General features: G+C 37.5%; 3 protein-coding genes across 9 annotated transcripts in view; all 3 read left to right on the top strand.

The window, feature by feature from the left end:
- The window catches only part of LOC118278720 (alpha-centractin), an 800,945-nt gene that overhangs the window by 684,610 nt on the left and 90,932 nt on the right, over nucleotides 1-25,403 (top strand). Inside the window, exons 17-19 of the mRNA XM_050703710.1 lie at nucleotides 5,051-5,350; nucleotides 21,383-21,409; nucleotides 21,519-21,717. The gene's annotated coding sequence lies outside the window, so the exon portion shown is untranslated. The remainder of the gene's footprint in view (nucleotides 1-5,050; nucleotides 5,351-21,382; nucleotides 21,410-21,518; nucleotides 21,718-25,403) is intronic.
- The window catches only part of LOC118279032 (synaptic vesicular amine transporter), a 418,685-nt gene that overhangs the window by 302,350 nt on the left and 90,932 nt on the right, over nucleotides 1-25,403 (top strand). For 2 of the 7 annotated variants that reach the window (XM_050703644.1, XM_050703637.1), the window contains exons 17-19: nucleotides 5,051-5,350; nucleotides 21,383-21,409; nucleotides 21,519-21,717. The gene's annotated coding sequence lies outside the window, so the exon portion shown is untranslated. Of the gene's footprint in view, nucleotides 1-5,050; nucleotides 5,351-21,382; nucleotides 22,447-23,201; nucleotides 24,838-25,403 lie in introns of those variants that run through there. The other 5 variants (XM_050703638.1, XM_050703643.1, XM_050703641.1 and 2 more) reach the window with 5 other exon arrangements.
- On the top strand, nucleotides 1,338-20,325 carry LOC118279025 (uncharacterized). Its single transcript, XM_050703807.1, has 5 exons — nucleotides 1,338-1,583; nucleotides 11,345-11,435; nucleotides 14,561-14,737; nucleotides 17,951-18,065; nucleotides 19,729-20,325. Exons 2-5 carry the CDS (start codon nucleotides 11,360-11,362, stop codon nucleotides 19,847-19,849), a joined length of 489 nt encoding a protein of 162 aa, XP_050559764.1. The 5' UTR covers nucleotides 1,338-1,583; nucleotides 11,345-11,359; the 3' UTR covers nucleotides 19,850-20,325.

The following is a 25,403-nucleotide window of genomic DNA, read 5'->3' on the forward strand; positions in this document are numbered from 1 at the left end:
AATCATCCAATGACTTTTCTCGCCTTATCTTTTGCGGGTTAGCAATTTAAGAGTTGTTGGAGAATCGAGGATTGGGAAAGGGGGTAATTGGGCCTCCAGTAACCTCACTCACACAACGCAAGCGTTGTTTCACGTCGGTATTCTGTGAGGCCGTGGTATCACTCCGGTCGAGCCGGCCTATTCATGCCGAAGCATGGCTCTTCCACAAAAATACCAGATACGCTGTTCATCATCAATCATTATGATAACGGCATGCCTTTCAATCAATAGAGCATTGCAAGCATATAGAGCCGTATTATTTCAAAGGCAAACTAAATAAGTGCTAGGCACTTATTTGGCACTTACACGGGGGTGCAAGACTGCCGACAATAAAATTGTTCATGTCCCTGGGACGCGCCGGACTTCAGTATTCCGGTGTTTTCATGGTAGTATCTACTGTAGATCCTGGTGCATAGGAGTTGCAGCGGTATGGGAGGCTGTGGCGGCGATTGTCCCACTAAAAAAATATATCTGACAGTTTAATTATGACTGAGACTTATGTAAACTTTAACAGCACGGTGCGGTGGATGGGCAATCAGCTACCGCGCAAAGTGTAGCGGGTTCGATTCTCGCACGGAGCTTTATGTGATCCATAAATTGTTGTTTCCTGTCAGAGAGTCATGTGTATGTGAACTTGTATGTTCGTAAACGCATCTAGGGTACAGGAGATTATCCTAGAGGGGGACGTTAAAAAAATAAACGAAAAGCAATGTTCTATGAGTGTAATAGGGAGTGAGTCTACAGCTATAACTGAAAAATTTCGAAAAATCACAAATATTTAAGTCCTTTTTCGACTCGAACTGCGGCCCATTGATTGATCATTAGCAATTGCGACCCTTGCAACTATCACCGCAGTATCAGATCTAGAACAAGCAATAAGCAGAAAAAATATATGCAACGTCACCCCTTTTTGCCCCCAAGAGACAGGCAGAGGTGCACCTTCACATTACGGCATTTAAAAACTAAAATGAATAGTCATTTGAACGAAATAAAACTTCTTAATTCAACTGTAAGTCTTAATGCTAAAAATATCGAACAAGTAAAGTGGTGCGTTTGGAACGCAACGTTTTTGACGTTACCGAACCTGTTTATGAAGATCGCTATCTGTTATAATAATTTTCTTTGGCTATAAAATAAATATAAAAAATTTCTTTTGTAAATTTTATTATTATTTATTTTAATCTAATGTAGACACTTGTCTAGCCTTTAGTGTCCATTTTAATCTCAATAACAACAAAATAGAAAATCACAATCACAATTTTCCACTGTTGCAACACCGATTTCAGTACATAATTTCACGTCTCCAGTCGATAGGAATAGAATGAGTTTACACGACGCGTTTCGCCGCCTAAAAATAATACGATCAATTTAATTTTATACGAAAACTGCAATTATTTACTCGCAAATATTACTTTTGTAACCTAAATCCCTGTGAAGTATAAAACATGGCACTAAATAGTTATATTAACAGTGTTATTTGAGCAATTTTAGCTCTTGTGTCGTCTATTATTGATTATTTCAGTATTTTGAGTCCGCAGGATTGGGTAAGTTTATCTCAGATTATTAAAAGCTCTAGTACCGTGGTATATACCTACCTAACTACGTGTGTGAGTGACTTGTTATGAAATGAAATAGAATTAGGTAGCTGTAATAAGAATTCGTAGATTTGATATTATGTATATGTATATTATTCTATACTTATATGTCTAGTGTTTTGTTTTTACCTAAGCTATTAATATTGAATTTTTGTTTTTATTTTTACAATCAGGTACGTATAATGCTTTATCAATTGCTTTTTATTGGTAATATTAATTTATAAATACAGTGGGATACTTGTCTGCTCTTCTAGCTACTTATTATTTATTTTTTTATTACAAACATAGGAAAAACAAACTATTCGTCGTGTTGTTGATGTTTTTCAAACAATCTTATTAAAAATTTATTATGTTATCGGCTTACTCACGTACCTAATTGTTTGATGAGGAACTCGACTAGTTTCAAGCCATGCTAGAGGCTCATATTCATGAGCAGTATTCCGCGACACACGACGCGGCGATTGTCGCGCTGCTACTGTACCGATAACATAATAATTAATTTAGTATGTCTCACGAAAGTTACAATAAAATCTTATTAAACATATTATAAATAACATACATCTATTACGTATATATCTCTATAATAAAAATAATTACTGTTCGTTAGTCTCGCTAAAACTCGAAAACGGCTGGACCGATTTCGCTATTTTTAGTTTTGACTTATTTGTGGAAGTCCAGGGAAGGTTTGAAAGTTGAGAAAACAGTATTGAGGCGGTACTTACGAAGTTTGCCGGGTCAGCTAGTATTTATTACCTATACAAATTTCACCCCGATCCTTACAGCCGTTTTGTAGTTATAAACATACACACGAACTTTCGCAATTCTAATTTATTACCTACTAGCGACCCGCCCCAGCTTCGCATGTATGCATGTAATATACATATAAACCTTCCTCTTGAATCACTCTATCTATTAAAAAAACCCGCATCAAAATCCGTTGCGTAGTTTTAAAGATTTAAGCGTACAAAGGGACATAGGGACAGAGAAAGTGACTTTGTTTTATACTATGTAGTGATAATAGTAAATTCTTACTGGCTACTTAGCTAACTCTGCTCGGCTCCTCTTGATCCGTAGCGTAGCGTGATGTTTTACTAGGGTAGATGACTAATTTCTATTTTAATATCCGTCTTGTAGATTATTTTAAAATATTAGACACGTATTTTTTATTTTCTTACGGAAACATATACTTTCGAAGATATATCGATTTGAAATATCGCGTGACGTCACTTCTTGGTACGTTTTATACGTAGAAATGACGTATTTGTTCCCACTCCTAAACTTTGATTCGTTTTATCTAAGTATTGTTATCTTATATGACAAAATAAAAAAATACGTGTCTAATATTTTTTCATTATCTAACAGACGGACTAAATAGATTTTTAATTTTCATACCCCGTCATCATCCCTATTGTATTATATATTATACAATTCGATTCTGTAGTTCCGGATATTAGCGCGTTCATACAAAGAAACTATTCAGCTTTTATTATTAGTATCCTATTAATATTATAAATGCCAAACTTTGTGTTTGTGTGTATATTTGTTACGCAATCACGTCAAAACAGCTGAAGGGATCGGCATGCAATTTGGAACAGGGGTTTTTTTTAAGGATGGAAAATCATCCAATAACTTCTCTCGCCTTGGGCGAGGCGAGAGGGAGTGTGAGACTCTTACTGACTAAAAACCACCCCGTTCCTACTTCTGCTTTTCGAGCCGGAGCCCTGCTAAACCCGCTAGGTAGTCCGCAGCTCCGGATCAGGCATCAGCCCTACTGGGCCCCATCTGTGATGGTCTGATGGCTGTTTGAGGCGCGTGCGGAACGAGACGCGCCGCACACATGGGTCTGGTTTTGGTCGGGCGGCGAGAACAGGGGTAGATTATGGTCTGGAATAACACGTAGGCTATTCCAGACCAGGTAAAGCCGCGTGAGATGAGCTATAGTTATTTATAAACACAATTCGCATTCATCTCACTCGCGGCTGTATTTATAATCCGTCTTCATTGATTTCAGCATCAAATGTTACCTACATTCGCTTTATATAACACACACAAAATCATATAACACAACATAACTAACCTATTTTTTTATGAAGCCGGTAAACAGGCAGTCGCATAACCTGATGGTAGATACGCAATCACCGCCGCCAATAACCGCCTTAAAACACCAAAGGCGTTACAAGTACGTTGCCCGCCTTTTGGGGGTTAGAAATTTAAGGGTTGTTGGAGAATCGGGGATTGGAAAAGAGGGAATTGGGCCTCCGGTAACCTCACTCACACAACACAACCGTTATTTCACGTGGCCGGAGTGACACCACGGCCTCACAGAAAACCGACGTGAAACAACGCTTGCGTTGTGTGAGTGAGATTACCGGAAGCCCAATTATCTCCTATGACAATCATCCCAATCCCCGATTTCCCAACAACCCTTAAAATCCTAACCCCCAAAAGGACACGCATCTTGTTGTCTTGTTATTGTGATAAAAACAAAACGAATGAGTATCATTATCATTATCAGTAATCATGAGTACAATCACGTGTTTAAATATCGTTCACTAATTTACCAGTCACCCTATCTATGTATTATAACTGGAAAAGTCACATTGCTACTTGCTATGAAGAAGCAAGAGTCCTTGATCCGTGCAATAAACCTAAGTAGTTCAATAGTAAAATACGTAACTGTATCAGTAGCTCCACTTTGTGTAAACCATATAATTTTGATTTGGAATATATCCAAGTACATTATCGATTGATACGAGAATAGCCCTGTTTAAAATTGTTTATATTTCATAACATAATCGTGTGTTTCCACGAAAATGTGGGCAGAACTGTAGGTAACTGTCGAATGTTACTCTGTAACACTTATTTTTACCGTATGGGGAAACCTCTTATGACTTAACTAGGTACTTCCGCGCGGTTTCGACCACTCTGCTTGGCTCCTATTGGTCATAGCGTGATGTTTTATAGCCTATAGCCTTCTTCGCTAAATGCTCTACCCAACACAAAAATAATTATTCAAATCGGACCAGTAGTTCCGGAGATTAGCGCTTTCAAACAAACAAACTCTTCAGCTTTATAATATTATAGTATAGAAGATTTAAACCACATATTTGTTATCATCTTGGCTGACGATATACGAAAAATAAGCAAAAAAATACACCCAGTAGTTAAGCCATTATCAATAAATTATCAGCCATTGTGTATGTGAACTTGTATGTTTGTAAACGCACCCACGACACAGGAGAAAATCCTAATGTGGGGCAACGTTTTTTTAAAAAAAAATAAATAAAATTATTCTCTTTGAGTTAATTTGAACACTCTTTACAAACGCGCACGCTGGTATCGTCATGAGCTAATGTCGACATGTGAACAGTAGTTCATGTAGTGTAGAGATTGTCCAGTCAACTGATGGTAGCGAGGTTCACTGTCCAGTGACACACGTACGCTGGTATCGTCATGAGCTAATGTCGACATGTAAACAGTGACTCGTGTAGTGTAGAGATTGTCCAGTCAACTGATGGTAGCGAGGTTCACTGTCCAGTGACACACGTACGCTGGTATCGTCATGAGCTAATGTCGACATGTAAACAGTGACTCGTGTAGTGTAGAGATTGTCCAGTCAACTGATGGTAGCGAGGTTCACTGTCCAGTGACACACGTACGCTGGTATCGTCATGAGCTAATGTCGACATGTAAACAGTGACTCGTGTAGTGTAGATGTCCAGTCAACTGATGGTAGCGAGGTTCACTGTCCAGTGACACACGTACGCTGGTATCGTCATGAGCTAATGTCGACATGTAAACAGTGACTCGTGTAGTGTAGAGATTGTTCAGTCAAAGTTTGGTATTGACCTAAAATCGAGCGGAAACTCACATTTTTTAAATAATAAATCTATGTATTCTTGTTTACAATATCTAAATGTGTTTACATACCTGTCAAATCCGCCATTAAAAACTCTATTGTCTATGCTTACTTCTTGTCCGTTAGCTATATTGTTTAAGATGCTATTAATATAATTTCTTGTAAGATTTTTGCAGATTTTTTTCCGTTTTACGTCATTAATATATTTGAACGCGCTAATCTCCGGAACTACGGGTCCGATTTGAATTATTCTTTTTATGTTGGGTAGTGCATTTATCTAGAAAGGCTATAGGCTATAAAACATCAGTACGATTAATAGGAACCGGTCAGAGCGGGTGAAACTGCGTGGAAGTAGCTAGTATTGTTATAAATGGTTACTAATTACCTTGTCAAATTTTTTGCGATTTTTCGACTTGGTATCATGGATTAATGCGATGGAAATCAGAGCCCTAAGAAGCATCTATCATTCAGGGATTGAGTGAAAAGTCAAAGTCAAAGCATTTATTTCAATTAATCCTAAATTAGGCACTTTTGAAGCGTCAAATTGAATTGTCCGTCAGTGAAGCTAGGCGCTCGTTCCAAAGTGTTGCTTCGAATGGAGAAGAATGAGCAAGAAACTCCAACTTCAAAAATAGTGTTATTAGAGAAAGGTGTGGCTTGAAAGACTATGTAGTGATAAGGATTGAAAAGGGAATGTTACGATGGTTTGGACATGTAGAAAGGATGGATGAAAGAAATATACAAGGCGAATATGAGAAAGAATTATGAATTATGAATTATGGACCGTCGGTAGACGGTGCCCTTAAATTCCCAACCCCAAAAAGCCGGCAACGCACTTGAAACCCCTCTGGGGCCTTAGTCTGCTATTACAATTGTGTCAGAATGGTCGATCACTGAGCAGTGCGGGAGGTACGGAGCTATGTAGGTTGTATAGCTCCCCGACCATTCTGACACAATTGTAATAGCAGACTAAGGCCCCTGGAGTTTCGGCGGCGGCGATTGCTTACCATCAGGTGATCCGTCTGCTCGTAATACATGTAGATGTAGCAATAAAAAATATACATCTGTATTATTTCAAAAGTCATATAACTTTACAAGAATTGGGGCAAAACATTAATCTTTTCTTGTATGCAATAAAACCTGGGAGCATTCATCTTTATGTAGATTGTAAACTGCTTAAATAAAACTATATCTTCCAAATGTATCGGCAATCGTTGCAGGTGTTCGCTATCCATGATTATTTGTGAGTTTGTGTGTATGTTCTTTTATACCATCACGTCTTTTATCCCCGAAGGGGTAGGCAGAGGTGCACATTACGGCACGTAATGCCGCTACACAATGTACACCCACTTTTCACAATGTATGTTGTAAGTCCCATGTAATAGGGGGTGAGCCTATTGCCATATCCTGGACACAATTCCAGACTCCGTGCTACTACCGATAATTTTTTCCGAAAAAAGCCCAGTAATACTTTGCCCGACCCTGGAATCGAACCCGAGACCCCTTGTTCAGCAGTCGCACTTGCGACCACTCGACCAACGAGGCAGTCAAATTATTATAATTATTATGTTATCGACTTTCTCACGTAACTGTTTGACGAGGAACTCGACTAGTTAGTCAGTAGCAGCGCGACAATCGCCGCGTCGTGTCGCGGAATGCTGCTCATGAATATGAGCCTCTAGCATGGCTTGAAACTAGTCGAGTTCCTCGTCAAACAGTTACGTGAGTAAGCCGATAACATAATAATTAATTTAGTATGTCTCACGAAAGTTATAATGAAATCATATTATTTTTTACGTTTTATTGCCAATTTAACCAAAATGAAGTTAAATGTTGATAAATAATAGGTATGATTCCTACTAGTAAAATTCAATACTTTTTCGAAACGTCAAAAACGATATTTTCTATGAACTTTGTATGTATACTAACACCTATCAGTTAGCCACGACTAGTGATTTGCACAACATAACACTGAGTTCGTTACCATTCCTCCAAAATGAACCGCCGCATTATTTTAAGATTATTTTCGTTTTTGCGCAATCATTTAAAATTTATATTTCAGTTATTTAAGTGGAAACCAAAAAAAGGTAATATTCATATAATATTATTGTTTTATTTATTCTTTGTTACAAACTTACAATCTGTATTTCTATGCAATAAAGTAAGTATAGTAAGTTACCCAAATAAGGCCTATGCCCCAATAAAGCCTATTTTGAAAAAATCCTTCTTCCCGATTTCAAATGGTCGCCAAAGTTTGTAGAAGTGTGCATGCACATTATCTAACTCATTTAAGCACAGCAAGCAACCCGTGCTTATTATTCTGTGCCCGTGCCGCGATTATGTTGGAACCTACAGTCGAAAACAATCACGACGTGGAGCGCACTTTAGTTTTTATAATATTCGAGTAGCGTAAACTGTTAGTATTTTTATATTTATCAGTATACGACGTGCCGTGTTTTGTCTGTATGACAATTATACATTTAGCCATCTCCTCACATTAGTGAAATAGCTATAATATCGGTGTATTTCATATAATCGTTGTTTTGTTTACCTATGTGCCATGCCCTAATAAAGCCTACAAAAAAAACGTGTAGGCCTTATTACGGCATAGTTGTTTTTCAGTAATTTCATAGAAAACGGATCACCAGCTTCTGTCAAAAAGAAAGCCAATGGATTTTGAAAAAGATGGAAAACGCTGTTTACATGGTAGAAAGGGGTAAACGGGGTGAATAGATACAGAAAAGGGGTGAATGGATATCGGGAAATTCTTCATAGTATCTATTCATCCTTCGAATTTTATGCACCCTGTTTTACCCGGTAGGCTGCTGCAGCCAGATATAACTTCCAAAGAAGTACGCACCATCTAAAGAGTGGTTCGACTACACGAAAGCTAGATCGGTCGCTATATTGGCTACAGAACAAGAAGTTATACTCATTCGTTTGACTGATGCTGGGGTGCCGATGACTTCAAAGATGTTACTTGGGTATTACATGATGAGAAACTCGTTTAGCCTGATGTATAATGACCAAAATTACTTTATAAGATCTCATTACATTTATTATAAGCATTGACAAAGTTTTGTTATAATTAAGAAGTTGAATACTTACTAGTTTTTATTGAGGCCTTATTAAGACATAGGGTTCCCAATAAGGCCAAAGTGACACTTTAGTTATTTGTGTTTACAAAATTTTAATTTTTGTTTCTAAAGCCATTTTGATTCCATTATTACAAAGTTTAATAAATAAATATAAGATTTTGAAATTATCAGCCCATTGTCATTTTAAACCTACGAGCTAGGCGGTAATAAAAATAAGGTAGGCCTTATTTGGTTACCTTACCTTACATTGAATTGAATGTGCGTACAGAATATTAATCAGACTCCGATTCGTTTGATTTTTGATTTGATTCGATTCATATTTTATATTATCTATATATTAATACGTGATGCAAAAACTTTGGACCGCTTTTTACGAAAATTGCGCGGACGTAGGAGCATAAAATTTGGTACACTTATAGTTTATGTGTAGGAGAAGTGCAAAACGCTAATATTTTTCAAAAATAATGCTTATAAAGTACATTAAATCAATAAATAAAACATTACACATGCATAGTATCTGATCGTATTTGACAAAACGTCAAAATCGATAGACATTGCGATGATATTTTCACGTCTCATATGAATAGAGTTTTATAAAAGAGTTTGTTTGAGTTTGAGTTAAATAAAAATTATCCTTGAACGTATGTTAAGTGGTATTGTAAATTAAATCGTATATGGTCGAATTTCGACCACCAGGCGACCACTAGTTAGTATAACTGTACCGTAAAACATGGCAACTTTACCATATTTTGGAACAAAAATCAAAATATATTTTTAACCATAAGACGCATAGAAACCAAAACTATATATTTAGATTTGTAGTCTATCTGGCTCACTTTACCGTAATCGTCATTATATACAAACGCTTACTTTAGCCGTAGTAAAGAAAAAACAACATGGGTAAAGATACCAAATTTTTGGCAACTTTACCTACGCGCCGTATTCATCGTGTATTGCATATTAAAGAGTTGTTGAGGTACAGAGGGCTTCATTTAGGACCTCTTCGTATTATAATGCAAACAATATGAGGAAATCTATAAAGATAACGGCTACACAGACAATAGGGAAAGTTGCCACGGGTTTCATCGTAATTTACATACAAATAATTTGTTACGCTCGGGGTTGTCAAAAAATGAGAATTATTTTTATGACATGAATATTTAAAAAAAAATTATAAACCTTAAACCTAAAGTAAAAAAAGCATAAATATCTGACATCAATATTGTTCCCTTTTAAACTAAATTAAGTTTTGAAATTTTAAGTATTTATGTTTAAAATTGTAAAAAAAGGCTACAAAATAATGTTTAATCTTTTGACTTTTTAATTTTTTGACTTCACTATCTCCATAGCTAATTTTAACATTACTTTCGTATACTTTTTATATTGTCTAACTCCGAGTTATCTGCGGTTTTGTTTCATGTGAGCCATTTTGGCTCTAAAACAAAAGGTATTATTAAATACATTATAACTTATCATCCAGGATATTCACTATTATGCTGGGAAATTTAGGTATTCGAAAATGGTTACATACACACAAACAAGAAAAAAACATTTATTGCCAACCCTAACTGTAGGTAAAGTTGCCACAAAGCAGGCCGTGGCAACTTTACCTAACCTGTGTCAACATTACCGAAGCGATTATTTATCAATAAATTAAAGAAAAAGCAATTGCTGACATTACAACAGTAATCCCAACTATATTATACATTCAAGATCAAAATTTCACTCACCTGTGACATATAATTAAGGCTCTGTGAGCACAATTTAGGAACTACTAACTTTTAGCACATTTTCACGCACTACACTGTGACGGCCATTACTGGTATAATAGCAGTCTTGCGTCTACGCAAAATATAGTAAATATTTCCTTTTAATGTCTAAAAAATACTACTATTACAAAACAGAATTCTAGTGGGTAGATTTTTAGATAAATGAGTTTATACTGAATACCTATAGTATGGTAAAGTTGCCAAGGGTCCGGTAAAGTTGCCATAGTTTACCGGTATAAGAACAGATTACGATACTTGCCTGTTATTTTTAGTACAACACTACAAATATGAAGCGCTGACATAACCTTGTAATAGCGCAGTATGGATTTAGAAAAATATTATTTACCAAGTTATTTGACTCTCATTTTGGCACAAAATTATAACATTCATTGAAAATTTTTTCTTTTCAAAATTTTTTTTAAACGTTGCCCCACATTAGGATTGTCTCCTGTGTCGTGTGTGCGTTTACAAACATACAAGTTCACATACACATGACACCCAGACCCGAAACAACAATTTGTGGATTACACAAAGAGTTGGTCCATGCGGGAATCGAACCCGCTACCCGTTACGCGGCAGCCAGTTGCTCAGCCACAGCACCAACCGTGCAGTCAAATTATTGATATAATAATGTTGTTTTAATGCTCATCAATTGTTAAAACGGTAAATAACCAGCAAAAATATTTTTATCGTAACTGCAACGCCATTACAAAGTTACGTCGTCAGTTCAATCGCGACGTGTCAGGAACGCATTCTCTGAACGGCCGAACTTTAATACTTAATTATGACGTCATCCGATTTTTACGTCAAATAGCAGATTTATTTCTAGAAATTTTGCTAGAAAATATCGAAAATTAAGTAGATCATCAAATGTATGAATGAGAGTGTGATTATTTTTGAATATTTTATTGTATTGGAAAAGTTGTAATAATTTAATTTTGACCCAGTCATAATTCCTATTGATTTAAATGTTATTTGTTACAGAACTATTATTTGAAGATGTTGAAGTATTCAGCTAACCGTTACTACAGCTGTCTGGCAGCCATCTTTGTTGTCATAAGCTGGTCGGCTACCGGTGAGTTTTATATAGCTTGCTATCTACTTTTTTATGAATCACCTGATGGTAAGCAATCGCCGCCGCCCATGGACACTAGAAACACCAGAGGCGTTACAAGTGTGTTGCCGGCTTTTTGGGGGTTAGGAATTTAAGGGTTGTTGTTCGGGAATCGGGGATTGGGAAGGAGGTAATTGGGCCTCCGGTAACTACACTCACACAACGCAAGCGTCGTTTCACGTACGGTTTTCTGCTCGGCCGTGGTATCACTCCGGTCTAGCCGGCCCATTAGTGCCGAAGCATGGCGCTCCCACACTTAAGGCTTACTTTGATTTTAATTATATTTAGGAAACAAACATATTATTAACTAGCTTCCGCCCGCGACTCCGTCCGCGTGGATGTCGGTCTTCGCGTAGAAGTTTTGTTTCTCCATTTTGAGTAACTCTGACAATGATATCTTATAAATATATACCGTATTAGACCCAAATACGGCGAGGCTCATAATAATTAAGGAAATCCCTCTTTTGAGCTACTGCTGTTGAGCTCGCGTTCTGTAGAATAAAACTGAAAAATAAATGCGTGATGCCTGAACATATAGACAGACAGACAAAAAGAAATCACAAATTTGGGTTTGGTATCGATCCAGTAAAACCCCCTACTATTTATTTTTTCTATAATTTCAATTTACAGAATTGACCCTTCTACAGATTTATGATGAATGAATGAATGAGAGTGTTATAAACGTAAGAGTAGACAAATATAATCAGAAAGCTCCGAACTGCTAAGCTATCGGGAGTTATACGTGTTATTGTGAGTTAACCATAAGAGATAGACATTTGCTGTCGTGGAATATTTTTTAAACAATTTTAAGGAGAACATTTCCGTCTTACATTATTTCTGTGTAGCTTTAACCATTAAGGCTTCACACGCGACGGAGGCTTAAAAATGGAGTAAGTTCTCCTGTTTTCCCAACATTTCACTTCACTGCTCTGCTCCTATTGATCGTAGCGTGATGAAAAGTATACTATAACCTGCCCAGGAGTATGAAGAACAATTGTACCAAGTTTCATTGAAATCTGTCGAGTGGTTTTTATTTCTATAAAGAACATACAGACAGACAGACAGACAGACAGACAGACAGACAGACAGACAGACAGACAGACAGACAGACAGACAGACAAAAATTTTTCTGATTGCATTTTTGGCGTCAGTATCGATCACTAATCACCCGCTGATAGTTATTTTGGAAATATATTTCATGTACAGAATTGACCTCTCTACAGATTTATTATAAGTATAGATTAATATCTATACGGCGAAACGGAGTTCGCCGTATAGATATTAATCTAATATCTATACGGCGAACTCCGTTTCGCCACCAGACGGCTTCGCTTATTTTGTACAAGAGATGGTGCTGTACATGAAATATGATTTTCTGTTTTCCTGCTCTTCTCTTGATTTCTTTCCTGAATTTTGTTTGCTACAAACCTCACAGAGTCTGAGACCTTTCCAACGAATGCAAGACCGTGGAAATTGGTTCTTGCGTGATGATTCCACTTCATAAACACACATAGATTGCAAGTTAAATAAGTGTGGGAGAGTCATGCTTCGGCACGAATGGGCCGGCTCGACCGGATTGATACCACGGCCGAGCAGAAAACCGACGTGAAACAAAGCTTGCGTTGTGTTTCGTTGTGTGAGTGAGGTTACCGGAGGCCCAATTACCCCTCTTGCCAATCTTCCCAATCCCCGATCCCCAACAACCCTTAAATTCCTAACTCCCAAAAAGCCGGCAACGCACTTGTAACGCCTCTGGTGTTTCAAGTGTCCATGGGCGGCGGCGATTGCGTACCATCAGGTAATACGTTTGCTCAATTACCGGCGTGTTTCATAAAAAAAGTTAAATAAAAATAACTGTTCTTGAATAAGCGAAGTCGGGGTCACGTATAGTAGTTGGTAGTTCATAACCAATTTATCATACACCATTTATGGGGCAATAAAATCCAGAAATAGAAGTAATTTTATTAAGAGCCGTAGAAATAGTCTATTTGTTGAGAGTATTGACTAAATATTATTAGCCAAATACAAATAGCCGTAAAGATTTTGATAGTCAAGCATTATAACGAAACAATGTAACCAAGTATTGTATTGTGAACCTGATTGAAAAAGAGTAACCTATGGAGTTTCTTGCTCGTTCTTCTTCATAGGAATCTACACTTTGGAACGAGCAAATAGAACAACTAGAGGACTGACCGACAGACAGACGTTATTAATATTATTATATTTGCTTTGACGTTCAAAAGTGCCTGCCTGGTCTATTTGAAATAAATAATTTTGACTTTGATTTTGATAACCGATTACTATTTTTCTGTAAGTGGTTGGCAGTCTAAGGGTCCGTTCACGCAGGCCGGGTTGTAGAGGGCGCCTACTCCGGTTCTCGAATCCGAAGTTTAATATAATTACTCTGAAATAACCCACTCGCACGAAGCGCTTCGCTTCAAGCTTCCTTGTGCGAACTGCTTGTGTGTCCTGATGGATATAACCTGGATATCTTCAAAGCCCGAGTGAATAGGTTGCTTATGGGCAGACGTGCTCCACCGTAGGCCGCATCATCACTTACCATCAGGTGAGATAGCGGCCAAACGTCGACCCATTAAATGTAAAAAAAAAAAACAAAAAAACGTTTTAATTTTAATTTCATATCAAAACCTATTTATTTATCTTCATTTAATTCGTTCACGTAATCCTGGCTTACAGGAGTTGCAGCAGTGTGGAAGGTTGTGGCGGGCTTGTCCCACTTAATAATAAATTCTTCCTAAAATATATTTTGTTTAAAGTATTTTTTTTTTATGGAACACGTTTGTTTAAGATTTCACGTATCACCTGATGGTAAGAATTCGCCGCCGCCCATAGACGTGCGTTGCCGGCCTTTTGGGGGTTAGGAATTTAAGGGTTGTTAGGGAATCGGGGATTGGGAAGATTGGGAACGGGGGAATTGGGTCTCCGGTAACCTCACTTACACAACGCAAGCGTTGTTTCACGTCGGTGTACTGCTCGGCCGTGGTATCACTCCGGTCGAGCCGACCCATTCGTGCCGAAGCATGGCTCTCCCACATTAGTAATTAAAAAGTGCCATTTTGTTACAGTGCAAGCCATAGACTGCTTCAAATGCGTGTCCATGAACGGTCGGTTTCCTGCGTGCGATGACCCTTTCCACAACAACCATAGTCTTCAGATGCTGGAGTCTCCCTGCATGGGCGGCAGAAAGGGGAGAGACGGACTGTTTCCTGCCACTTCATGCATCAAGATCGCAGGGGTTTTTGGTAAGAAACTTTATAATAAGAGCTATTATACTTTAGCGCGAATGGGCCGGAGTGCTACCTTACCAAAGCCGGTGTAAAAAATGAAACAATGCTACTTTTTTATTATGGAACTAGCGGACCCGACAGACTTTGTCCTGTCTACTAATATTATTTAATATTTGACACTGCGATGGTAGCGTCGTCTGTCGGATCCAATGTAAAACATTCCAAAATCAACAACTACTAATAAATTAAAAATTAATTAAAAAAACATTGTCCAGCGGACAAAATTGTGAACCATTCTCAGATCCCCTTGAACTTACTTTTTGGTAAGTGTTACATCACTTTGTCATAGGCCTTCGTCATGTCAAGTAAGACGCCAATCACATACTTCTTGTCATTCATATACTGAAGGGGCGGTTTGCACATACTTGTAAACAGGGGGCCTTATCTGCTATTACAATTGTGTCAGAATGGTCGATCACTGATCAGTGCGAGAGGGACGGAGCTATACAACCTACATAGATCCGTCCCTCTCGCACTGCTCAGTGATCGACCATTCTGACACAATTGTAATAGCAGACTAAGGCCCCAGGATGTTGAATTTTTCTAAAAAGTTGTATAGGCGGTTACGCATTGCTTTTTCGAATATTTTGGAAAATGTAGGTATGGGTCTGTAATTACTAGGGGTGTCTGTGTCGCCTTTTTTGTGAATGGGTTTTACTAGAGAGATTTTCAAAGCGTCGGGGAATTGACCATGTTGAAAACTTTGATTGATTAAATATGTTAGTGGGATAGATAATTGAATAGCGCATTGTTTTAATAGGATTGGAGGGATATCGTCATATCACTAATTTAGTAAGATTAGTTTGTGTTATCCCATCACTAACGTCAGAGGTCAACGACACTGTTGTTCTTGTGTCTGTCGAGTGCAGTCGCACCTACTTGTATAATAAATAATTAATTGATGTAACATATCAAGTAAAATACCAATCATCCAATATAAAGTTGTTTCATTTCAAAGTCAAATTAAATGTCAGACTGCCGCACTCAGAGACATTTAATGATTACTTAAACTATACCTTAGTAACCATTTTGTTCCGATAGGCATGTTTCCTACTAGTCAAATTCAATACCTACTTTTTTTAAAACGTCAAAAACGATATTTTCTATGAACTTTGTATGAAATACTCTATAATGACGACATAAGTTTTTGACGTCAAATAGCAGATTAACACATTATTTACAACTTAAAAATACCAAAAAAATAAGGAATAAAAACTAACTTAAAACTAAAATAAAGGCAATAGACGTGGTTAGGTGTGGTTAGGCGTCGAAGTACTCGTCCGCATCGCTGTCATTGGGGAACGTTCCCAGAAGACTGGCCGCATTGCCACGTTGTATGGCAATGCTTATCTTTTGACCGAAGAAATAAATAGCAGATTTATTTCTAGAAATTTAAAATTAAGTAGTTTATCAAAATGAATGAGAGTGTGATTATTTCATTATCACTAATTTAGTAAGATTAGTTTGTGTTACCCCATCACTAACGTCAGAGGTCAAAGACACTGTTGTTCTTGTGAGTGTCGAGTGCAGTCGCACCTACTTGTATAATAAATAATTAATTGATGTAATATATTGTGCCGTAGGCACATAACTATCTATTGTATTAGTCTATGCGAATGTATCGATTCTTAACTATTGCATCTATGTATAGTGTATCTACTCATTGTCTCTAACGCAATATTATAAACTAGCTATTTCCGCGCGGCTTCACCCGCTCTGCTTGGCTCCTATTGGGATGTTTTATAGCCTATAGCCTTCCTCGATAAAGGCACTATTCAACACAAAAAAAATTATTCAAATCGGACCAGTAGTTTCGGAGATTAGCGCGTTCAAACAAAAAAACTCTTTAGCTTTATAATATTATATATATATATATATAATATAATATAATATAATATATATATAGATTATTACTATAGATAGTGTTAATCGTACCAATTAAGGCAGTGTGTATACTTCATAATAAATGGTTGACATATTGGAGTTTCCTTAATTATACAACCCTGACGGAACAATATCAAGTAAAATACCAATCATACAAAATAAAGTTGTTTAATTTAAAATACAACAACAATACAGTAAGGATCTTTGTAATAAAAGCTTTTATACTTTAGCGCGAATGGGTCGGCGCGACCGGAGGGCTACCGCCAAAAGCGGTGTAAAAAATGAAACACTGCTACTTTTTTATTATGGAATAAGCCGGTAAACAAGCAGACGGATCACCTGATGGTAAGCAATCGCCGCTGTCCACGGACACTTGAAACACGAGAGGCGTTACAAGTGCGTTGCCGGCCTTTTGTGGGCCAATAACCCTTAAATACCTAATTTAAGGCCGATATTAGCCAAATCAGTCCAGCTGTTCTCGAGTTTTAGCGAGACTAACGACAAGCAATTGATTTTTATATAGGTACTAGCTGCTCCGACAAACTTCGTACCGCCTCAAATATTTATTCCTAACCTTTTAAAAATTCCCTGGACTTCCACAAATAATTCAAGAGCAAAATTAGCCAAATCAATCTAGCGGTCGAGTTTTAGCGAGACTAACGGAAACCCATTACTTTTTATAAAGGTGTAGAGATTAGGAAGGGCTTTTTTGTTTTGCACAATCACATTATGGCATCTCCTCTTTGTACTTGCTTCATGGATCCAACCCTTTGGTAGATCCGGAGCTGCGAACTACCTAGCGGGTTTACCGGGGCTCCGGCTCGAAAAGCAGGAGTAGGAACGGGGTGGTTTTTAGTCAGTAAGAGTCTGACACTCCCTCTCGTCTCGCCCAAGGCGAGAGAAGTCATTGGATGATTATCCTCCCTTAAAAAAAAACCTTCGGTCAAGTGGTCGCAAGTGCGACTGCCGAACAAGGGGTCTCGGGTTCGATTCCCGGGTCGGGCAAAGTATTACCGGGATTTTTTCGGATTTTCGAAAATTTCTCGGTAGTAGCACGGAGTCTGGAATTGTGGCCAGTATATGGCAATAGGCTCACCCCCTATTACATGGGACTTATAACACAAATGGTGAAATGTGGGTGTACATTGTATAGCGGCATTACGTGCCGTAATGTGCACCTCTTCCTACCCCTTCGGGAATAAAAGGCGTGTCGTTGTGTTTATGTGTGTGTGTGTGTAAAAAAAACCCTTTGGTAGAATAAAAACTATGATTCTGTATTCTCAGATGACACAGGAGAGACGATAACGGTCCGAGGCTGTGGTCTGGACTCCGGTACAGCGACCACAGATACGGAGATTATCAGAATGTCGCACTGCGGCAGATTCTATTATGACGAGAGGTAAGCCCGATATCACATGCGTCATTTTGACAGACGTCAAAGTTAAAGCCAAATTAAATGTCATAGTCAAAGTCATATTCGTAGTTAAAGTAAAAGTCATAGTCAAAGTTAAAGTCAAATAGACCAGGGGCCTACTCCGGTTCTCGAATCCGAAGTTTCGTTTAATTTTCAGCCGTAGGTTTTATTGATTTACTAATAGAATTACTTGAAATAACGTTTTATTTTTAACTAGCTTCCGCCCGCGACTCCGTCCGCGCGGATGTCGGTCTTCGCGTGGATGTTTTATTTCTCCATTTTGAGTAACTCTGACAATGACATCTTATAAATATCTATTGGAGCCAAATACGGCTAGGCCCATAATAATTAAAGATATCCCTCTACTGCTGTTAAGCTTGCGTTCTGTAGTATAAAAGTGAAAAATTAAGATTTTTTTTTCTACATATTTTTCCAGGATAAAAAGTATCTTATTTTATGCCCAGGATAATAAGGTATAATTATACCAAGTTTCATCGAAATCGAACCGTTAGTTTTCACGTGATGCCTGAACATAGAGATAGACAGAAAGACATGTCAAAAAATTAATCACATATTCCGGTTTAGTATCGATCTTCGATCTATAATTAATAAAAGTACCTACGCCTTTACCTACTTAATAGAAACTAAGCGTAATTCATGTATATATTTGGTGTTTCTGTACCGATTTCTATGATTATTTTTTTTAATTTAATAGGTAATAATGTTAACATTTTTTAATTAGGGATGAATGAGTGTCATAAACCTAAGAATAGGTAGACAAATATAATCAGAAAGCTTCGAACTGCTAAGCTATCGGGAGTTATACGTGTTATTGTGAGTCAACCATAAAAGATAGACATTTGCTGTCGTGGAATATTTTTTAAACAATTTTAAGGAGAACATTTCCGTCATACATGTTTTCTGTGTAGCTTTAACCATTAAGGCTGCACACGCGACGGAAGCTTCAAAAATGGAGTAAGTTCTCCGGTTTTCCCAACATTTCCCTTCACTGCTCTGCTCCTATTGATCGTAGCGTGATGAAAAGTATACTATAACCTGCCCAGGAATATGAAGAACAATTATACCAAGTTTCGTTGAATTCTGTCGAGGTGGTTTTTGATTCTATAAAGAACATACTTACACACATAGACAGACAGATAGACAGACAGACAATTTTTTTTCTGTTTGCATTTTTGGCGTCAAATATTACAACGAAACAAAATGTCTGTCTGTCGATCCTCTAGTTGCTCTATTTGCTCGTTCCAAATTGTAGATTCCTATGGAGAAGAAACTTCGTTTTTCGTTGAATTAGAGTAGACTTTCAGAAAAACCCTTTAGAAGGTATAACATATGAGTTGATGAGTCTAAATTATTATATGTTATCGGCTTACTCACGTAATTGTTTGACGAGGACCTCGACTAGTTTCAAGCCATGCTAGAGGCTTATGCTCTACTGTCAGTAGCAAGCAGCGCGACAATCGCCGCGTCGTGTGTCGCGGGATGCTGCTCATGAATATGAGCCTCTAGCATGGCTTGAAACTAGTCGAGTTCCTCGTCAAACAGTTACGTGAGTAAGCCGATAACATAGTAATTAATTTAGTATGTCTCACGAAAGTTACGATGAAATTTATGAGTCTTATTATTTCAGATATGTTCACGGTTGCCTGCAGAGCTGCAACGATGCTGATGCTTGCAACAATTCCCACAAACTACAAAATAACCTCCCAGCCTTACTTCTAATGACCGCATTCATTATATACACCAGCTAACAGATATAAACAAATAATGTACCTTATGTAATATATCCTAACATATAAAACGCTATGTAGTTTATAGTTTATACATATGTATGTATGTTGACGGTGTTCCACATTGGGCACCTGTTTAAATGGCACCTAAGCTAATGGCACCGACCCGTGCGTGCGGCGCGTCGCGTTCCGCGCGCGCCTCAAAGAGCCATCAGACCACCACAGATGGGACCCAGTAGGGCTGATGCCTGATCCGGAGCTGCGGACTACCTAGCGAGTTTACCGGGGTTCCGGCTCGAAAAGCAGGAGTAGGAACGGGGTGGTTTTTACTCAGTAAGAGTCTGACACTCCCTCCCGCCTCACCCAAGGCGGGAGAAGTCATTGGATGATTTTCCACCATCAAAAAAAAAAGCTAATGGCACCGGCGATGTTCCACTTACTGCACCCATAGGTATTTTTCGTGGGTGCCATTTGTGGAATAATTTTTAATATTATTCCACATAATATGACACCTGCGCATAGGTAAGTAGATACTAGTATTGGGAACTTTACGTTTCTTAACACGTTAAATAATATCGAATATGATCCGTAGAGTGTTTAATATATCATTAATCAAGTGCAACCTATAGCATATAGCAGTTGTGTGTTTTGAAGTACTAGGGTATCATAAGCAAGTTGGAGTTTGACATCGGGTGCTTAGTTTGGGTGCCATTTAAACAGGTGCCCAATGTGGAATACCTCTGTATGTTTAATTTAAGTTGGAATATAAATTTAAGCTGAAACCCGACTACGGATAATAGTTTAATCAAACTGTCATGTCATTTTGACAGATGTCAGAATGACAGCTGTCATTGTGTGGCTGAGTGAATGCATTCTGATCTGGAGATTTATGGTAAGCGTCCACAGGTCCGCATCGTACGCATCGGACACATCGCATCGAACGGATTGATTGCGTCCACTGTATCGGCAGCGTTCGGATTGCCGACGCGAGTATTAGCAATTGGATTGCCGATCCTACTTTCACTTGGATTTTTGACATCCGTATGACGTCATCAGTACGCATCGCATGTAGGCATTGCTGATGATGCGGTCCGTACGATGCGGATCAGTGGACGCAGTTGTATGAGTTTCTATACAAGACAAACTAAAATCCGTTGCGTGCGGTGCGTACGATGCGAGCCTGTGGACGCGTACCTTAATGGATATAAAAATCTGTTTATAAATGTCTTTTATAATTAAGTTGCTCTCAACTTTAATGACATATTTCGTAAATATGTCCGACAAATTATTTGTCAGACAAGCAGAAACTTATACAATCCATTACAATAACATTTCATTAATTAATTTCTGTTTTTAACAAACAATGATCTTAAACAAATTAGTTTTTAAGCAACAACCTATGAAGTGCAATAATAGACTTATAAAAAACTTAACCCTCTTTTTATTGGGCGTAGTCGGGTAAAATTGTATGTTTTGCAATAATTTTAACATGTTGGGCGACGTCGCGCAATGAGCTAATGTCGACATGTAAACAGTGACTCGTGTAGTGTAGAGATTGTCCCGTCAACTGATGGTAGCGAGGTTCACTGTCCAGTGACACACGTACGCTGGTATCGTCATGAGCTAATGTCGACATGTAAACAGTGACTCGTGTAGTGTAGAGATTGTTCAGTCAACTGATGGTAGCGAGGTTCACTGTCCAGTGACACACGTACGCTGGTATCGTCATGAGCTAATGTCGACATGTAAACAGTAGCTCATGAGGTGTAGACGGTCTAGTCAGCTAATCAACTAAATAGTTGCTTTCAACTATCGCGCAACTAAATACCTATTATGTATACATTTTTATTTTGTAGTATTTTAGTACTGAGTTGTTATTTAGTATACAGGTAAGAAAATAAAGACAGATTCAGTACAGAGACAGTAGCTATTGTTATACTAAATTGTACGCTTTGTAACGAAGCCATATCTTTTGTAACTCAGTCGGCGCTAGACAACCAATGGTTGCTGTCTCTGTACTGAATCTATCTTTATTTTATTACCTGCATACTAAATAACTTGGCTGAATGTATATAAAAGCAAAATTATTGTAATTGCATATCACTGTATTCATCTCGACACGAAACCTTGTATTGCAAATATTTTCACAAATTAACACAAATAGGTATCTAATCAGTGCCGGCGTACTGCACTGTATCTAATCTACATCTACATTTAGAAACAAAGAGTTTTCTTTATATAAAATCTATTGATGTTACTTTTACAATGAAAATTGACAGTATTAATTATTATGTGTACCTACTTAATTCATTTAAATCGTTTTTTGTTTATAGGTATTTTTTTATATAATTGTGAAGTCAAAGGTAATATTTTTTTAATTACAGTTTCATTTGATTACTTTTTACGGCAAAAGGATGAGTGACAACATAAAAATCTAGTCTCAGTCAATCTAGCTTTAAGATATTACCCAGGGGCCTTAGTCTGCTATTACAATTGTGTCAGAATGGTCGATCACTGAGCAGTGCAAGAGGGACGGAGCTATGTAGGTTGTATAGTTCCGTCCCTCTTGCACAGATCGACCATTCTGACACAATTGTAATAGCAGACTAAGGCCCCAGGTCAAAATCGGCAACGGCCCAAGACAGTCTACTGAGGTCGTAGTGCGAGTTTGCTTTACATTGAACAAGATCGAAACGAGAGTGCGTTCGGCGCTTTGATTGGTCGGTTCATTCACGCCGGCCAATCAGAACGCCGAACGCGTTCTCGTTTCGCTTTCGTTCAACGTAAAACAAATTGGTACTAAGCCCTCAGTACCCTTAGTATGAGTTTGCTTTACGCTTAAAGTAATCGAAATAAGAGCGCGTTCGGCGCTTTGATTGGTCGGTTCATTCGCGCCGGCCAATCATAGCGCCGGACGCGTTCTCGTTTCGTTTTCATTCAACGTAAAACAAACTCGTACTAAGAGTCCTGTTAGACTATAAGCCTCCTCTATATAAGTAGGAATTGCCATCGCCATAATTTCCACGTTTGACAGGCCTTCATAAAAATATGCATTTATTATTAAAGTAGGTACAATCAAAGGCCTACTCAAATGTTCCTTTGCAGTCTATGTAGATATTATCGCTTTCTAAAAAAAGTGTGTAAACATGTAAACTTCACATGTGCTATGAAGAATTTATGACGTCATCCGTTGATTTGCTCGTCGATCGTCTATGTACGACTTCTGTCATCACACAATATGAAAATTTTGCCACACCAAAAATAATTATCTTGTAGGCTGTATACACTACTAGACAAGGACGGCGATAGATTCGGCGCGTAAAGGTAAGCGTCCACAGGCCCGCATCGTACGCATTCCGCATGACGTCATCAGTACGCATCGCATGTAGGCATTGCCGATGATGCGGTCCGTACGATGCGGATCAGTGGACGCAGTTGTATGAGTTTCTATACAAGACAAACTAAAATCCGTTGCGTGCGATGCGTACGATGCGGGCCTGTGGATCCTTACTTTAAATGATAAACAATTTTTAAATATGGCCGACAATAAGCTGTCGTGTTCATAATATTCCTAAATATTGTCACAATAATTTTAAAGCGTACAATTTCGTAGATTTTCTACTTTATTTGCTAAGTCTAAGATGTTTTTCGACTGTTTTTCTACGAATTTTAATTATTACAGTTGCGGGATTTGCTTGCTGTAGATACAACTAGATAACAATCGTTAGCAAGTCGCTCACCTAGTAATATATTGGCACATCTGCAAAAAATGCGAAATTGACTTTATATGGTTTACGTGTTTAAAAGTGCATATTAATCTATTTATTTCCATATTCATCGAGAGAGGTCGTAAGTGTCATTATACTACATTATTATAGTTTCACACACATAAAACAACGGTTCATTGGTCAGTAAACTAAAAACTAAACAAGTCAGGTAAACTATGAAAACCGTAAATGTGCCAATATTTTACTAGGTGTGCGAAATATTAGTTTTTGACAAATGCAGTAAAATGTAGGCAGCTTATTTTATTTGCAATATCGAATATAGTTCTGTTCTAAAAGATTTTACAGAAATTCGAATTCAATATGGTACTTTTTAAATGCGATAAATCGACCAAAAGAATCATTATAATTGGGACTCACTACAAGCAATTTATATCCGAATACTCAAACGCTACTCAATTTGAAGACGCTCTCAAAACTAGTTCTGTTACTATCAATTCTTTATAAAATGACAGAGATAGCACGATATTTAAGTACAGCTTAAAATTGAGTAGCGTTTCAGTATTTGAGCGTTAGTCTCAAATATAAATCTTAAAATAATCAGGTTTTCCTTAAATGCTAAAGTCTATTTAAATTCCTAAGTTAACTTGGTTTTGTTTAACTGTGATAGGTTACCTATTTTTATGTATAAAATATCTATGGGCCCAAACTATACATACCTACCTAATAATTTGGTCAAGAATTGTCTACTTTTCAACATAAAGTAAAAATTAAACTCATTAGTTTACTAAATTAACTAAAAAATCACGGTTTTCTCACGTACATTATTTGAGAAAAGCTCTACTACTTTCGAGTCACAGAGGGACTCTTCATCATGAGTAGCGTGCTTATATGTGTTTTTTAGTTAATTTAGTATGTCTCACTAGTTTACTTGTCACTTTCAATATTATAAAGCAATTTTCTGCAATTTAAAGTGAGAGAACTTATAGCTAATTATTTTTAATTATACTGTTTTTTTTTTTAATACAAAAGAGATTGAGAGAATGTTTATTTAGTCTACGCTTATCTGTTTAATCTGTTTTCTTACTATATAATCTGTGATGATTGACATTTTGAAACGTCAAACAAAAAATGGAGGTTAAATAAATATTTTTACTTAATAAAAAATGGATTCACGATATTTAAAGTTAACTTATAATATAGAAACGAGATGAAATGTTTTTATAAATTGCTATGAGCACAAGTTTATGTATTGATAAAATAAATAAATATGAGAATGCTGTATTCAGTGGTTTTATTTATTTTCCTAATTCCTTACTCTCGTTCGAAGCGTATATGTTTTAAATTAATATAAATAGATAACTAGGAACCAGCTTCTTATCTTCAAACCCTCAGGGAAAGAGCGTATTCCTTTTTAAAAAGCTAGCAACGCAACTGTGACTCCTCTGGTGTTGCGGGTGTCCATAGGCGGTGCTGATCGCTTACCATCAATGCCAACCGTGCAGTCGAATCAGTCGAATGAAGGGACTGGGCTTCGTTAATCCAGTTTTTATTTCGATAAATACTGGATGGCCTGCCAACCATCATACATACATTAACCTCACGCCTGTCTCCAATAGGAGTTTCATTTGTTCGCAGCGAGATGGAAGGATGTAGGATGTCGTGACTTCGGTCAAAGGAAAGTTTTGTTAATGCGTGAACAAAATGTTTAAGGCGGTACGAATTTTGCTAGGTCGGCACTCGAAAATCTACAAAAGTTTCAGGGTGATTTCCACCAGAGATATACTATGCTACGTTGCTGTGGCATATTCATTGGTACACATAGCTAGCTTAGCACAGGTGGAAACGGA

This window comes from Spodoptera frugiperda, chromosome 24 (assembly GCF_023101765.2).
Source record: "Spodoptera frugiperda isolate SF20-4 chromosome 24, AGI-APGP_CSIRO_Sfru_2.0, whole genome shotgun sequence".
Taxonomy (NCBI): Eukaryota; Metazoa; Arthropoda; class Insecta; order Lepidoptera; family Noctuidae; genus Spodoptera; species Spodoptera frugiperda.